The sequence below is a fragment of the Danio rerio genome, chromosome 7, assembly GCF_049306965.1.
Source record: "Danio rerio strain Tuebingen ecotype United States chromosome 7, GRCz12tu, whole genome shotgun sequence".
Taxonomy (NCBI): Eukaryota; Metazoa; Chordata; class Actinopteri; order Cypriniformes; family Danionidae; genus Danio; species Danio rerio.
This window is the reverse complement of record NC_133182.1, coordinates 4,900,001-4,918,449: the sequence shown is the minus strand read 5'-3', so window position 1 is coordinate 4,918,449 and position 18,449 is coordinate 4,900,001. Positions and strand designations below refer to the sequence as shown.

Below are 18,449 nucleotides of genomic sequence, written 5' to 3'. Positions count from 1 at the left end.
CTGTAATTATTAGCAAATATGCAAAGACATGATATAATATAATATAATATAATAAGATAATATAATATATTACAATATAGTATAATAATATAATAATATTGTATGATAAAATCAAATTAAATAATATAATAATATAATATATAATATAATGTAATATATTTCCCAGGGATGGGTTGCGGCTGGAAAGGCATCCGCTGCATAAAACCTGCTAGAAAAGTTGGGGGTTCATTCCGCTTTGGCGACCCCGGATTAATAAAGGGATTAAGCCGACAAGATAATTAATGAATTAACAATGTAATATAATATAATATATTATAATATAATAACGTAATATAAAATATTATAATAACATATAATGTAATATAATATAATATAATATAGTAATGTAATATAAAATATTATAATAATATTTAATGTAATATTATAATATAATAATATAATATATTATAATATATAATGTAATATAATTAATATTAAATAACAATAATACAATATAATATAATATTTATAATAATATTTATCACAACTAATTTCTATAAAAACCTTTTAGGTTGCCATTTAAATTGTACCAACACTGGACCCTCTACTCATGTAAATAATGCATCAAAAATTATTAACTGATTTTATAGACAATTTAACATCGACTATTGTAATGGACTGTAATGGAGAAATGGTGTGTTGTTATTTTCTGACTGTACCAGGAACAGCGCCATCTGCTGGCTCTACAACACAACACAACACAAACACACACAAAGCGAGGAAATGAAAGGGTTTTCAGCAACAGAAACTGAAACTGATGATAAGAGATGGCATCCGCTGGAAACGTTTCGGTTTGGTTATGTAAACAACGGAGGTATAAATAATCCGCAAAAAGTGGGGAAAACAAGAGTGTTAATCAACGTAGGCTGTTTCCTAGAAAACGCCCAGAGAACTATTCCCACAGCTCGACTAAACCAGACTAAATCGAAAGCTAAGAGAAAACTGCGGGTTGTGCTGGAAACTGCAGGAAAAATAGGACCTCAGTGTCACTACATGTAAGTACATCATCATCATATTCAGTCGTCAGATTGTTTGTAGATGTTTTTGGACCTTTGCAGTGTAAATCAGATAAAACACACTGAAGCTGCTAAATTATACAGTGAAGGACTTAAGCAGTAAAGGCTGTAATATTTTGACAAACTGAACTTATTAGATGGAAAATATATGAGCAACCTAATACTTCACTTATCTGACTGGAATAGATGAGAACAAACATGAATGTTGTCAGCATCCTTGCTAATCTTGCTTCACTCTGGCCAACCACAAACACATTTTGTTCATCTGACACTTTGTTCTCCTCTTCTGATTGATTTGATTTAGATTTAGCAACTCTATTGTACTATAAATGTTATTTCAGGTCCCCCTGATTAATAAAGCCAAAACCTGACAATAATGGAACTTTCAGCAACAATAGTCAGCAAAATATGCAGGTTGTGTTCAGTTCAGGGTTCATTATTTTCATTATTTTGTACCTCCAATTGATGACATGAAAATCAGATTTTTCACTTAAACTATTATTTTTAATCAAAAGTGGAGCTCATAGTGCTGGAAATTTTGGATAATTTTACTAACTTGGACCTACAGTAGACATGGGCCGGTATTAGATTCTGACTGTATGATAACCTTGGATAAAAAAATATCACGATTTCACAGTATTGTGATCACAGCTCTAAAACAGTGGCCTTGAACCTTTTTTGTCTGAGACCCCCTTTTTCTCCAGGAATATATTGTAAGGCCTGCTCAACATTTAATAATATTATCGCTCGTACAAGTTTGCAGTGACGATGACAAAAACAAAACAAAAAAGATTTTCAAACAAATTATTTGTTACTCTATCAAGACGTTCATGCACAAATAATATCCTAAAGTAAAACAAAGGCAAAACATCAGTGGGTTATTTGTTTTGGATACACCTTGCGGTATTTGGGATGATTTGTCTGCAAATGTCTCATTAATTTGGACATCCTCATGCATTTGTCAGCAAGAACTTTGGTGCAGATAATGCACTGTGGCTGGGTCAGGGCTTCTTTGCTTCGGGAAAATGAACCAAAATCATTGTTCAAGGAACTATCTTGGTATTTCCAGCATTTCGTGTTTCCAGTATTGCTAGCGAAGTGACCAAAAATGTTTGGAGCTTCCTCACCTGGGTCTAGTAAGCTCAGTGAGATTCCAGTGATCAGTGAGTCTTTTTGTGGAGGATGAATTACAAATTTGTCATTTTTTTGGTCAGCCAGGGGATAAAATGAACTAAGGCAACATGATTCGTCTCCTAATTGTCCACTGCTTAATTTTTTTTTAAAATATGACGCGACCCCCTACAGAGCTCACTGATAATAATAATAATAATAATAATAATTCCTTACATTTATATTGCGCTATTCTGGGCACTCAAAGCAGTTTACACAATGGGGGAAATCTCCTCATCCACCACCAGTGTGCAGCATCCACCTGGATGACACGACGACACACACCAGCTGATTGGTGGAGAGGAGAATGAGATGAATGGAGAATGATGAAGCCAATTATGATATGGGGAGGGTTAGGAGGCCATGGTGGGCAGAGGCCAGTGGGCAAATTTGGCCAGGATGCTGGGGTGAAACCCCTGGATTTTTAATGACCACAGAGAGTCAGGACCTCGGTTTAACGTCTCATCCGAAAGACGGCACTTACTGAGCAGTATAGAGTCCCCGTCACTATACTGGGGCATTAGAAGCCACACAGACCCTGCTGGCCTCACTAACACCAAATCTGGGAGCAACCTAGTTTTTTCTGTGTGGTCTCCCATCCAGGTACTGACCAGGCGCAGCCCTGCTTAGCTTCAGTGGGTGACTGTGTGGGAATTGCAAAGAGCTGCCGGCCCCTTGTGAGTGGGGACCCCCCTGTTGGGAACCACTGCTCTAAATTATATATTTTTTTAAATGTCTGGGTAAAACAAAACTACTTTTTCCCCCCATTGAACATCATATATTTTATTCTGAGAAACATTTATAATATTTTGTAGCAGTAAACATATCAGACTAAATAATTTTAATAAATCATTGACTTCTGCTCTTGTTTTACAAACACAGATTTCTTTACAATTTAATACAGCATCGTTGGATAGATTTTCTGCTGAAGATACTGTACTAGAAATAAAAAATAAATAAATAAAAACAATAAATAAAACATTTTACACATACCTTAGGAATGGTATAGCACAAAAATTTGGCGGTTTTAAAACCTTGACTTTTCCAAACTGCGATATACCTTGGAAACATTGGCCCATGCCTACTCGGACCTTTGAGTCTTGTTCACCAAGATTAACTTTTTTCAAGTCATGCTACTCTGGCCCAACCACACCTGCGTTTTTGGACCGCTGTCTTTGAATAAGATGTTAAACTGAGGCCCTGACTCTCTGTGGTCGTTAAAAAGCCCAGGATGTCCTTCGAACAAGAGTAGGCGTTTAACTCCAGCATCCTGGCAAAATCTACCCACTGGCATATGTCTATCACAGACTCCTAACAAACCCCATACCATAATTGCTCCTCTCCACCAATCAGCTGGTGTGTGGTGTGCAGTCTAGCCAACATGGCTGCTGTTGCATCATCCAGGTGGATGCTGCACACTGGTGGTGGATGAGGAGATTCCCCCATTGTGTAAAGCTATTTGAGTGTCCAGAAAAGCGCTATACAAATGTAAGGAAGTATTGTTATTATTATCAACAGCCACTAGCCCCATGTGATGTAACCAAGATGTAACCTTCATGTGTGGTCCATAGATGCGGCGTTGAAGACGCCATAACTCAGTTAGATTCCCCACTATGAGGTGCACAAATGCCCTGTAGTCTATTTGCTGAAGGTGCCAGCCAATTAAATCCACCCTATCTGTCTCTCATGCCCTCTTGGGATCTCTTTGTAGTCCTCATTGGACTAAAGAGATTCATTTGAACCACTAGACTTGGCATCATTGCAAAAATTCTATCTATGAAGATAACATTGGCATATATCAAGACAGTCAGGATCTGGAGGCATTTTCAGTCAGCAAATTGCGCTTGGAATCTGGGCCGGTCTATTCTCACATTATCCTGAGACCTTGGCCTGGTTGTGTGCACAAGGTTCCTACCGCTCCTTTTAGAGACCATGTAGTGAACCTGCAAGCTCTGCCTGTGGAGGAGGCAAACTCAGACCTTTTATTGCAATGTCCCATTCATGTATTACACCTTTATATTTATTATTTATTTTACTATCCCTAGAATAGACCCTAGATATTTCAGTGTATGCGAAAATCCAAACAATCAATCCATCAGTCATTATCTTTTAAAATGACTTGCACAGTGTGGTACAAACAGCCTAGTGTAGTGGTAAAAAACTGTCTGTATCTTCCCTCAAGCAATCAGGGATGACTGCTTTCAAAGCACCGCTAAATGAAGCTTCAAAAACATCTATGAATCTTTTGTTTTGAATCAGTGGTTTGGAGTGCATACCAAATGGCAAGGATAGGTGATTTCAGTAAATAGAGCTTAATTGGGTTAAAACTATTTCAAAACATTTAAAAAATGTAAAGGTTACTTGCATGGGGGTTAGGGGGGATGGGGTGGGGGATCTGTGTAATACCATAAAACCTGCATAATTCAAACAGTCAGACTGCTCAGTGGCAAATCAGTTTTTAATAATGGCTTTTTAAATCTTACCTGATTTTGGATCATGTTTACATGCTTTTAGATGTTTTAATGAAAGGGCAACGCATCACCGGGAAACACCCATACATTTACAGACATACACTACTGACAAGTTAGCTTACCCAATTCAACTACAACACATGTCTGAAAAGTGGGTGAAATCAAAGCACCCGAAGGAAACCCACGCAAACATGGGGAGAACATGCAAACTCCACACGGAAATGCTATTTGATCCAGCCAGGGTTGAACCAGTGACCTTCTTGCTGTAAGGCGATAGTGCTACCCACTGTACCACAGTGAGGCCCCTAGTGAATCATTTGCAAAACAATTGATTCCACTGTTTCAAAGCTTTTAAAAGCCATTTTTCCCATCACTACTTAAAGTTCCCGCCTATAATTTGTGAACAGTTAACCTAGAATGACCCCTACTGTACATACATTATAATTTGGGAATTATGTATTTCCAAAGTAAAGGCTAAAATGTTACTAACATGCCTAGTGGTTTTTATTTATTGATTACAGTTTATTGTTTGGTAAATTCATTAAATGTTTTGAGGTAAATGTGTTGAGAAAACATCATCCGTGATTATTTTGTCTCTTGTGAAGAAAGGCCTAGAGAGTCAAGAACTACCGGCACACCATTTACCTCGCAGAAACAGGCATCATCAACAGAAAAGGATCATGGAAAGTAAGTTATTAATGCACTATGTTTTTAAATGAATAAGCATCAATGAAATTTTAAATGTAATGGGTACCTTAAATTAAATGGAGAGGAGGATCCGGCCGATGGTTGAACTTAGGATCCAGGAGGAACAATGCGGTTTTCGTCCAGGCTGTGGTAGACTGGACCAACTTTATACCCTCACCAAGGTGCTCAAGAGTTTATGGGAGTATGTGTTTTGTGGACTTAGATAAGGCATTCGACAATGTGCCTCATGGCATCCTGTGGAGGGTGCTCTGGGAGTATGGGATCAGAGACGATCTGTTAAGGGCCGTCTCATCCCTGTATGAACAGAGTAGGAGTTTGTTTCGCATTGCTGGCAATAAGTCAGACTTGTTTCCAGTGCATGTTGGACTCCGGCAGGGCTTCCCCTTGTCACCAACTCTGTTCATATTTTTTATGGACAGAATTTCAAGGTGCAACCTTATTATTTGCAACCTTAGGTGCAATTCGTAGATAATGTTCTGTTGCCTTCATCGAACATGGACCTTCAGCATGCACTGGGGCGGTTGCTGCCGAGTGTGATGCGGCTGGGATGAGAATCAGCACCTCCAAGGCCATGGTGCTGCACCGGAAAAAGGGGGTTTGGCATCTCCAGGTTGAAGGAAAGTGCTAGCCCCAAGTGGAGGAGTTCAAATATCTTGGGGTTTTATTCAGGACTGAGGGAAGGATGGAACGTGAGATTGACAGGCAGATTGGTGCAGCACCACAGTAATGTACCATGGTCGATGTACCAGTCCATTGTGGTAAAGAAGGAGCTGAGCTGAAAGGCAAAGCTTTCGATTCAACAGTCAATCTACGTTCCTACTCTCACCTATGGTCATGAGCTTTGGGGCATGACTAAAAGGACAAGATCTCGGATACAAGCAGCCGAAATAAGTTTCCTTTGCAGGGTGGCAGGGCACACTCTTATGGATAGGGTGACGTGCTCTGACACCTGGGAGGAGCTTGGCTTAGAGCCACTGCTCCTCCACATCGAGAGAAGTCAGCTGAGGTGGCTCCTGGACACCTACCTAGGGAGGCGTTCTAGGCATGTCCCACAGGGAGGAGGCCGCGGGGAAGAACCAGGACACGCTGGAGTTACTATGTCTCTTGGCTGGCCTGGGAATGCCTCGGGATGCCCCCCGGAGGAGCTGGAGGAAGTGTTTGGGAAAAAGGGAATTCTGGAGTTCTCTCCTAAGACTGCTGCCCCTGCGACCCGGCCACGGAGAAGCGATAAAAAAAGAATTAATGAATGAAATGTACACCTTAAAATAATTTTTAATATTATTCTCTTTTTTTTAAGAGCTGTGGATGCAAAAGGATCAGCAGAAGAAGCGGAGGCTGAAGCTGAATGAGGAGGACCAGCAGGAGTACTTGGAGGAACTGCGGTCGCAGGAGGAGCAGCATCAGGAGTTGCAAAAGGATTTGCAGGATGAGATGCGGTTGCTGAATGAGGCTGCAGAGATTCAGGAGGAGGAGCGCAGGCTGGAGTTTCAGGAGTTTCTGAGGTCGCAGGAGGAGCAGGAGCGGGAGTTTTGGCAGGATGTGGCGGATGAGATGCGGTTGCAGAGTGAGGCTGTGGAGGAGGGGGAGGAAGAGAGCAGGCTGGAGTTTCAGGAGTTTCTGAGGTGGCAGAAGGAGCAGGAGTTGCAGGAGAATTTGCAGGATGAGATACGGTCTCTGAATGAGGCTGCGGAGGAGCAGAAGGAAGAGCGCAGGCTGGAGTTACAGGAATTTCTGAGGTCACAGGAAGAGCAGGAGCAGGAGTTTTGGCAGGATGTGGCGGATGAAATACGGTTGCAGAGTGAGGCTGTGGAGGAGGAGGAGGAGGAAGAGGGCAGGCTGGAGTTTCAGGAGTTTCTGAGGTGGTAGAAGGAGCAGGATCAGGAGTTGCAGAAGGATTAGCAGGATAAAATAAGGTTGCTGTATGAGGCTGTGGAGGAGAAGGGTGAGGAGCGCAGGCTGGAGTTTTAGGAGTTTCTGAGGTCGCAGGAGTAGGAGTTTTAACAGGATGTGCAGAATGAGATGCGGTTGGAGATTTAGCAGCAGGAACTTTGATAAGAGATACAGGATGAGTAGCAGCAGTTAAAAAAAGCAAGATGTCCTCGCTTCAGTCTGTAGCATAATTATGTACTGGATCAGATCCAATTCGTAGTGGACATTGTAACGCAAACTATGGTAATACCCATGCTACTAAGATAGTTGGGTTTAGGGTTAGGGTAGGAGTGGAGGTTAATAACTGTAAGGGTAGGGCTTAAGTGTAGACTTTAATAACGTGTAAATAAGTAATGTGAGGGTTGGGTTAAGGTTGGGGGAGGTGTAGACCAGGGGTGCCCAAACTCTGTCCCATAGAAGAAGATCCAGGACATGGCTTGGAGACCTCTGGTATAGATGTTAATAACTGAGGGTTGGGGTAGGTGTAGACTTTAATAACTGTAAGGGTTGGGGTTGGTGTAGACTTTAATAACGGAGAGTTTGGTTTGGGGGTAGTTGTAGAAGTTAATAACACATAGTGTAATAGGTAAGTTCATAATTAATTAAAACAATTATTGTTTCTAGGAACAAATTCTCGCACACACCTCCACTTTATATCGGACCTGATCATTGAGCTGCAGGCACTAGTCAATGCTACAGCCTACCCAGTGTTGTGCTCTCTGTAACCTTCATGTGTAGTCCATAAATCAGACTAGAGCCTCCACTATAAGTTGAGCATGAAGCCTGAAATGGAGTCTGTTTGCTGAATGGCGTGCATCTTTCCAAGACCCCCAAAAAAGAGCGGAGGGCAGTATTTTGATGTCTATTTTCACATAATAAACCTGAACATGTTATACGCACGAACAAATCTGTAAACAAAAGCAGCGTTCAGTCCCATTCACAGTACTTGTCATTTCTGAAACAGTCATATTGTTAGCAAGCATCTGAGACAGGCAACTAAAGACGGCAGGCTTCTTTGCGATCCTACTTGTTTACTTGGATTTGTCCCTTGAGTTTTTCATTTCGAAATCTGATTCGTTGCTGAACAACCAAAGCACACTTTTTCGCTAACACCAATTCTGCATGCTGATTTGGCCAAACTTACCCCAACAACCAATGAAAGGTGACTTGTGGATCTTACTAAACAAACTAGCCAAATCAGTGCTTACCGATGGCTCAATGCTTTGTCCTGGCCTTTAATTTGCCAAAAAAAGTCAAGATGTCCTTGTTGCAGCCTGTAACCACAATGACATACTGGACCAGGTTCACAGATATTTTGTGTAAAAAATAAAATAATCATTCCATGTTGCACACCCTAATATCTACTATACAAAAATAGTGTCTTGTTATTATTCAATATTAATTTGTTGTTATGGGTTTTGTCATGTTTGTCTTTTAAGTGTTAATGCATCAACTAATGTCTACCCATGAGACATTTTTAAAGTGTTACCCATTTCAATTTAGAACTCTTTTTACAATTTAATTAGTTTTAAAAGTTTGTTTTCTCTGAACATTTATGTTTAATATTAATACACAGAAATGCAATGTTGAGGTTGTTAATATTCCTGTTAAAGTAATTCTGTTTTTGCACGTTTTTGTATCATGATTACGGCATGCCTGATATTAGAATTTTTAATTACATTGCAGTATTTTGATTTGCTGCCATTTATATTGGGTTTTTTCTGTCTTTTTCCACTTGGCAGCAGTAATAACGACTGGAAACATTGTTTAAAACGAAATGAACTGAATGAATGAAATGATTCCTGGAGGGCCGCAGCTCTGCAGAGCTTTGCTCCAACCCTAATAAAACACAACTGATCCAACTAATCAAGGTGTTCAAGTCTAGTGGAGACCATTAAGCAGGTGTGAGTTGGAGGTGGTTGGAGCTAAACTAAGCAGAGCTGCGGCCCTCTAGGAATTGAGTTTGAGATCATTTTGTTTACTGAAACAGGAGCGAAACTCTGAAACACACACTGAGTCAGTTTCCAATGGTCATAGATATATACACTAGGATCTTGAGCATGTGTCAATATCGCCGCCATATTTGTACAGTGCTCCCATTACAAAAGTAATTCAACCGCATTAGTCAAGGTTAAAAGATGCTGGACTTTAGTGCTGTGTACAGGTGTAGTAATGAGCAAACAAAGAAAACAAAGCAAAAGGCAGAACATTCCATAGGTATGATTTCGTTTTTTTATGATTTCGTATGTTACAAACTTTTATGCTCAAGTAACGTTATTGATTATAATGCAGTCACCTATTGCTCTGACCATAAGGCAAAGTAGCACCAACTTGCACTAAATTTTAGGTTTATGATAGTTTTGTTGAATAAAATCAGCAAACAATTAAAGTAAAATATGACAAGACGCTGCGGTGCCAGAAACATTTATTGTCGGCTATTTGAAGTAACGGCTAGTATTTAAAGTAACTTGATAAGGGTGACTGATAATATAAGTGTCTGCGCCTCAATGGTTATGCTTTCCACCCTAAATTATTGAATATTACAAATGTTATATACTATTTATATTAGAAAGACACAGGGATATTGATGGTTCCCTCACACAAGACGCGGAATGCGCGGATAAATCACGATGTTCGCATGTAAATAGCCGCCAAATAGCGTCAAATTCACTTCAGATCAGACGCGGATTTGCGTGATGGGCTGGGCTTCTGTCTGCCTGGTGACTCTAGCTTCGTTGCTAAACATGGATTTTATAAAGAAAATAACAGTGTTTGTGTTTTATGAAGGCTAAAAAACAGCGTCGATAGGTGCGTTCGACTTCATGCAGCGCTGCGCAGATCGATCGAAATCAGTCTTAAAGCGGTGCATGCTGGTTAGAAATCTTGTCCGGATTGATGCTGCGCCGACGCCACGTGACTGTCACATGTGGCATCAAAGTACCGAGATCAGCGCTCTGAGATCAGACGGCTGATTCAGACCATGCAGTATCTGAAGAGCAGCTGCAGGAGCTCTGATGACGACACCGATATTACACGATTGGCCGAGTTCACCACATGACAACAAACACGTGTATTTCGGGTTTATAATTGGACAAATTCCGATTCAAAAGTTTCAAAACAAACAATTCACTTTTCACACCCTCTCTATCCTGTACACATCTTGCTTATTAAAAGACTACAAATATTTTACTGCAGTAATCATCTTTTGTTAAATAATCTGGTTATAAAGGTTAGCTTGTTTTTTCTTTTTATACAGACTATTTACTGCATTCATCTCCATGAACGATTTAAATGATATATTTTAGTGTATATTTTAGTGAATAACCTAAATATGAACTCAAATAAGTCTTACAGACTTGAAATAAAATAATAATCATCATTGATCCTGCCACCCTAAAGCTCTCTTAACAAATTAAGTTAAAGAACTATTATATTAAATAATTATAAAATGGTTTTATTATTATAATATAAATATATATTTTATTTTCTGTCTAGCAGTTTAAAGGCTACCTGCTCTTTCTGGGAAACTTCTACATCGCTCACTTATTTTACCTTTTGTTCTTTTCAACACAATCTTTTTGGATTAAAATGCTTTTTTTGAAAATTCATTCATTAAACAAAATAATGTCATTTATTAAGACCTAATCAAAACACCTTGTTTTGCTTTTTACATTGGAAATTTTTATATCTATAAATGTACATATATGTAAACCCTTTTTTAGCATATTCAAACAAGAAGTATTAGCCTAAAGATTGATGTTTAACGCCTACAATGTATGCTTATTGCTTTGTATTTAATAGACCTGTTCGTTTTTATGTTTATATTACCCTCTCGTTTCCTTTTATTTCTCTCATGCATTTGTTATATATTTTATTCATAATTCTCCCTCATTGTTTAAAAAGGAACTACAGTTTATAGAGACTGTATTCTGTTTTATTTGTAAATGTTTTGTTGTTATAAATAAAAATAACAAAAAATATATAAAAAAATATGATGACGCCATGTGATCGGTCATCATGACTGCAGCAACTTTGAGTCCCGAAGTGTCCAGCTGTCCGTCTTGACGGCTCCGTTTTCAACTCCGCCCCCGCATGCGCTCGGCTAATCTCGTTGATCACCGGCTGCAGCTGAGCTTCATGTCGAACGCACCTGATATGTTTAAGGTCGTGTCTAAGTCCACTAGATCCTTTCAGAGGTGCATCCAGCTCTATAAGCTCATAAACTCCTCCAGAAACCTAACCTGGATGATAAAGGCTTTCAGCGCTGCGTCTGACTGAGCCCAGCCCAGTTTGATGAACTTCTTGTCGGTGTCGGCTGGAGGATTTCCTCCAGGACACTCACAACAGGCGATACGTGACAATAACGACCCCACAAGAGCAAGCTCCTGATTGGTTGACGCGGCGCAAATGTCCGCTGAAGTTCAGATTATCGAACTCAAGTGATTCACATGAAATGCTCAATACGCGACGCGCCATTCGTACCCCACCATTCGCGCAATTCGCGTCAATCAAGTCGTGCCATTTGCGTGTATCGCGTCGCAGGATGTCTATTCGCATGTTTGCATTGACTTAACTCGCGCTTGACGCACGTTCCGCGTCTGGTGTGAACGCAGCATTAGAAGTGAAAGCAGGAGAGGGGGTGTTTCAGGACATGGATTAGATCAAATTTAAAAAGGAGGGAGGATAATACAAGCAATGCACCAAGCTGTCCATTATCAATCAATATAGAAAATAAATGTAATATTATAATTTTCGTAATTTAATAAAATGTTTAATAAAATATTTACATACTGACCAATCATAGATGTGTGTATATATCTATGGTTCTGGATGGCCAGTCCTTTACAGCACCTTGGCCCCACATTAATTTCAAAGGAGCGTTACCCTGTACCAAAATGGCGGCTCTATTGACAAATTCCTTCCAATAGGCAAACAGCGTAGGTGACATCTTGTAAATATCTATGGCCAATAGTTACAGGCTTGCTCTAAGTAGCACTAAGGAATTCTGTTCTTAAAGCTGTACAGCATTTAGAAGATGTCAAAGTAAATATTTCATATTATGACAATAAAACAATAAATGAAACCTGAACGAATCACTCTTACTGTCTCATATCAATTTAAATCAACATTGTTAATTCACAAGATAACCTGAATGGCTATATTAGGAAAGAATTAATAATTTGAGTGATGAAGGATGATTTTTTGTTCATCTCTATAAAATATAATAAACAAATTACAAGGGAAATGGAGATAAACAGAGCAAATATATGAATGGAGTCTAACAGTATGTACAAATACAGACATAAAATAATCAAAAAAACAATAAAGCTGTTTAAATAATTACATACACTGCAAAACAGTTTCTACACCAAATATCAAAAAAATCTTGAAGTAAAAAATATTTTTCATTTTGACATACGATTGTTGTTTACCCCAGTGGTTCTCAAAGTGGGGGTCGGGACCCCCCGAGGGGTCGCAGGGCAATGAAGGGGGGTCGCCTGGTGATTTCCAAAAATCTATTTATTTTTATTAAACCATAAGAATTACCATATTTTATCCATAACTATACTGAAAATAAAAATAGTCATTTATAGTTACTATATACTACATAGTTACTATAGTAGCTTATAGTTACTAGTTTTATTGGATTGCGACCCTTGGGGTAATTACATTATATTAAAGGCAGCAATAGCGTCAGATGCATTTTGATTTTATAACATCAGGTTATACTTTCTGGAACATTTAAAGCACTGACACAAATTTAATTGGTGCGTCTGCGTCATTGCATGCAAGGTTTCTGTATTTTTAACCACCTCAGAGGATATTGGGGGTCGCGAGTCACTGGCATTGTTATTTTGGGGGTCACGGAGTGAAAAGTTTGGGAACCCCTGGTTTACCCCATTAAGGACAAACTTTGGCATATTATTTCTGAAAAAAATACATCATTTTTTTTTTTTTTGCTTGTCTAGAAAACGCTTCTTGAGGTAAGATTTTTATTTATTTTTTAGATATTTGGACTATGAACAAGACCAAAATTCTAACCCAGATAGCATACAAATGTGGGCCACTTTAGGCAGTTTTGTGGCACTGGTGGTCTTCCTTCAGCCCAGACAAAATGAATGTGAGCCAAAGATTCAAATTCATATATGGACCATTTAAGGCAAAGATTTGGCAAAACGTAATCTGAATATGAGCCTAATATGACCCATGTGGAAAATGATCAATTTGGCCCAAATGAAGGAGGATGAATGCGGGCCACAGTTGGCAAAAATGTAGCATAGTCATTTAAGGGTAATCTGGGTCTAAACCTAAAGTGGCTCACACGTTTCGGTGCAAATGTTGCCCAGTTATCTTAAGACAGGGGTGCTCAATCCTGTTCCTGGAGATCTACCTTCCTGCAGATTTCAGTTGCTACCCATATCAAACACACCTGAACCAATTAATTATAGGACCTGAACACCACTTGATAATTACAGGCAGGTGTGTTTGATATGGGTAGCAACTGAAATCTGCAGGAAGGTAGATCTCCAGGAACAGGATTGAGCACCCCTGTCTTAAAACATATTTGGGCCACCTTAAGCAAATATTTTGCACATTAAGCTCTGGCTAATGCGGCTGTGAGCCTAATGTGACCCAGAGAAGATTTGGCAAATGTGGCCCAGTTATCTTAAGACATATGTGGGCCACTTTTAGCAAATATTTGGCACAGTAAACTCTAGCTTATGCAGCCGTTAGCCTATATTGGCCCAGAGAAGATATGGAAAATGTGGCCCAGTTATTTTAATACAAATGTGGGCCACTTTTGGCAAATATTTGCCACAGTAAGCTCTGGCTAATGCGGCCGTGACCCTAATGTGACCCAGAGAAGAAATGACAAATGTTGGCCCAGTTATCTTAAAACATATGTGGACCAGATAGACTAATCATCATCATGGAGAAAAGTGTTCGCTTTAGTTGGGCTTATAGCCCTGAACCTCTCAATGTATTTATTTATTATTTTTTTGGGCTGCTGTAACTTTAAAGAACTCTGCTTGAAAAATTAATTAATTATTGCAAACAAGCCAATTAAACAACAACAACAACAAAATGAAATAAAAAAATGAAGCGAGGCACAACCTGTAATGAAATAACATTATTCACTGATGTTAACCAATGTTTAATCCATTATTAGAAGTAACGTAATAACATGCTTGTACATGCCACAGAATTATGAAGGTTTATAAGCAAAAAAAAGTTTCTGTTGCTCAACTTCTGCTCACAGAGACATCAATAATCAGTGTATGAACCTCAATAATGGTGACAATTAACAAAATGAACAAAACTCACAAACAGGAGACGACAAGTGACAAAATCAACAACGTCAACATAAACAGCAGAATCAACAGCAGATAATGAAAACTGGAGTATAATGTATTCATACTGCAATGCATGCTGGGATTTTTGTACTTTGCCACACCCGGCAAGTGTAAGGTGTGGGCCAGATCTGGGCCAGAATAAAAGCAAACTGTGGCCCAGAATAGGGTCAGTTCTGGTTCATTTGGTTCATTTCTGGCTGATATGTGGTATTGCTTAGGCTTATTTGTGGCCCAGATCTGACAAACAGGAGTGGACCGCCCTAACGTCATGATTTGATTCAGTAGGTGGTCCAGATGTAAGTGTCTGGTGTGGCCCGGATCTGGGCCAGAATAAAAGCATACTGTGGCCAAGAATAGAGTCAGTTCTGCTTCATTTGGTTGAACTCTGGCTAATATGTGGTATTGCTTTGGCTTATTTGTGGCCCAGATCTGACAAACGGGTCTGTTCTTCGTACGTGGATTACTCAGATAGCTGGATTTGGATATTGACGATTTGACATGATCCAGGATCGTTTCGTTCTTCAAAGCTGATCCGAGAGTTGTTGTCATGGCAACAGTTCTGCTAGGTCAAATCTGATCGGGAGCAGGTTCAATTCATATAAACAGGATTAGATCGGCCTAGTTCAAGCAAAGATAATACAGAAAGTATGTGCCGAATTCTCATATTTTCTTACAGTAGTAGTTATATACACTTGGGAAAATGGTACATATTTTTAACTATATATATAAAGTTATAGTCATTAATAAAATAAATAAAGTTATACATATTAATAAAACGTATGCAATCTGCACCCTCGAAATGAAAGTACAGTATAAAGACTGCCACCTGGTGGTGCAAAGAGAAAACTTATTGATATGAACTTTTTAGATCGCTTTAGTACAAATTGTGTATAATAGAAATGCACAATGTGACTTTTTTTTTAAAGCAATAATACATTTATGCAGTCATAAACATATTTTGATAGGTAATATGCCGGTGATTTGATGCATCACAAAAGTTGCAGACGCCTTTACCGATATCAAAATGCTTTTGTAAACATGCAGTTATTCTTTACACCGATTAAAAAATGGCTACTATAATAAAGAAAATCTTCTCTAAATTTAGAACTAAATACATTGATATGCATTGAAATACATGATGAATACTCTTGACACATGAAAGTGTAAAGCCTGCAGCTCACAACAAATGTGGAAGGTTCTTGCGTGTCATATTTAACAAGCCGTTTACTGCTAATTTTATGTAATTTTGCTCACATGGATAATTGAACATTAATCAGATGATGTCATTACGCTGCTGTGCCGTCAGCCAATCGTTGCATTGCTGCTCATGATTTCGAGGATCGATAGATCTGTCCTTCACAACACACGCAGCGATCTCAGATCAGTTCATCCAGACATTCTAATCTGATTCGCGAACTTGTTTGAAGAACCAAATTAGCGAGAGATCAGTTATCAAGATTTAAAGATCCAGGATCTGCCAAATCATCTTAGATCATTTAAGCGAGGTACGAAGAACGGACCCCAGGAGTGGACCGCCCTAGAGCCATCATTACATTCAGTATGTGGTCCAGATGTAAGGGCGTACTCACACTATCCTATCCGACGCGCTCCAAAGTAAAAAAACAGACACTGCTCAAATGGATTCTGTACACGGGATTAGAAGCAGAGCGAAATTTAGGGTTTTTGGTGTGTGTTTGAACAGATATATACACATGAATATTAATAATAATAACATCTAAAGATGTTGATCTTGGTGTTTTTTTTTTTTTTTTTTACCGAACACAACTAATTTAGTCCTAAATGAGCACAAAATGTTAGGAAAGCAGTCAAATGCTTTCATTATAATGGTAGATGTGTGCATTTTTAAAGCGACACCTCTTATGGTTGGCATAGGGGAGAACGCGGCACAAAGTAACAATTTTTGGTTTTGGTCAAATGATGAATAGGGCTGTGTATTGGCAAGGGCCTCACGATACGATACATATCGCGATACATGGGTCACGATACAATAAATATTGTGATATATTGCAATAGTTTGTATTAGTATGTGTCATGTTATATTGACAAGTTGATGAAGACAGCAGACAAATTAAAACTCCAATTCCAATTTAATTTCTATCCATTTAAATTCATTAGAACTGCACAGTGTTATCGAACAGAGAACTCACTGAACTGTATTAAATGCATATTGTTATTTAACACTGAACTAAAATAAATATGCCACTAAAGTCACATATAAGTTAAATAAACAATTTATAAGCAAGCAAGTTAAAAAAAAAATTCAAAATGCATCAAGTAAACATAAAACTGAAACACAGTGCTCTAATATGTGGTAAACTAGGCTATTAGAAACTGACAGTGCGACTGACAGCATCGTGAACATTTTACTGTGCTGCCGTAATCATGTCTGATGCGTTGTCTGTTACAACGACAGGTCCTTCCAATTGATGCTCCATTCTTCCTATGCCGTTTTCAGTAACTCTACAATGTTAGTTAAGGCAAACAGAAGCTTGCTGATGATGTTATCCAGTGTAGTTTGCCTTGAATCAAGAGATTTCGGTTGAGGTCGCAGTGCCGCTAATTCATCTGCGTAGTGTCTTGTTAAGTGATAACCAAGTTCGTAGTGTTTCCCGAATATTTTAAGATAGATTTGCAAAGCTTGCAAATGGCATTTTTTGTCTAATTCAGTACTCTGGTATAGTGTTAACGCCAAAGTACAGCCACACGTCAGCTCTAAAAGCTGGAGGCTCCTTTATATTTTTCACTATGCTCACTCTTGCTTACTGCTGATACCGTACTACTTAGCGTTTTGTTGATAGCGAGTTAGCGACATCTACTGGAGCAAAGGAGGAGGTTGTTTGGCACAACATGAATAGATACTTCAGGTTGGACTATCGATACACTATTGTGAAATAAATTATCGCAATGGTTAGATATATCGATATTTTGGCACAGCCCTAATGATGAACAAAGTAATGGGGTTAGACAAACCATTTGTTTTTCACCAGCAACACACAAGCCTCTCCTACAAATGAGCACTGGTTGTATGATTGTCGGATCTATAATTTCTGTGCATTATTGCCGAAAGTGCCAGGAGTGTAAATGTTACTATTTACCCCACCTGCGGGGCAAGCTGTAACAGAGAGTAGGTTAGTAGTAACACATGCTTAAAGAGGCAGATTACACACAATTAATTTTAATTCAGTTTACTTTAAATAGTAGCTATATTTCCTCAGTACTTAGCTCAATTTATTTAATTCTACATAGCACAGTGTGTTTATTTATTTGTTTATCTATTGGATAAACACGTTTGGATTTATTTGAATTATTATACAAGGCATTTATTTGTAGTAATAACAATAATATATATATATATATATATATATATATATATATATATATATATATATATATATATATATATGTATGTGTATATATATATATATATATATATATATATATATATATATATATATATATATATATATATATGTGTGTGTGTGTGTGTGTGTGTATTTTTGGTCTATTTAAAATATTAGATTTTTTGTCTATTAAAATAGTGATTTTATTTTTTGTTATTGGTAATAAAAAAATGAAAATCACATAATTTTTCAATTTTGCTTTTCTGTTTTCCACCATGAAAAAGAAAAAAGAGATGTTTGTTTAATTTGTGTTTTAAAATTCAAAAACGAAAATCAAAAAAAGGCATTAAATTTCAATTTGTTTTTTTTTATTTTAAATTAAAAAAACTATTTGTTTTT

At 38.2% G+C, this 18,449-nt stretch overlaps 1 protein-coding gene across 2 annotated transcripts; it reads left to right on the top strand.

Moving 5' to 3' along the window:
• Positions 1-789: 789 nt before the first annotated feature.
• On the top strand, positions 790-10,447 carry si:ch73-223f5.1. 2 transcript variants are annotated; one of them, XM_005172149.6, is made up of 3 exons: positions 790-1,034; positions 5,306-5,383; positions 6,702-10,447. In XM_005172149.6, the coding sequence occupies exons 2-3, from the start codon at positions 5,377-5,379 to the stop codon at positions 7,268-7,270; spliced, it is 576 nt and encodes a 191-aa protein (XP_005172206.1). In that variant the 5' UTR covers positions 790-1,034; positions 5,306-5,376; the 3' UTR covers positions 7,271-10,447. The 2 variants fall into 2 exon arrangements, with proteins under 2 accessions (XP_005172206.1, XP_005172205.1); XM_005172148.6 differs by having other exon boundaries at positions 5,302-5,383; positions 6,702-9,196.
• The last annotated feature ends 8,002 nt before the right edge of the window (positions 10,448-18,449 follow it).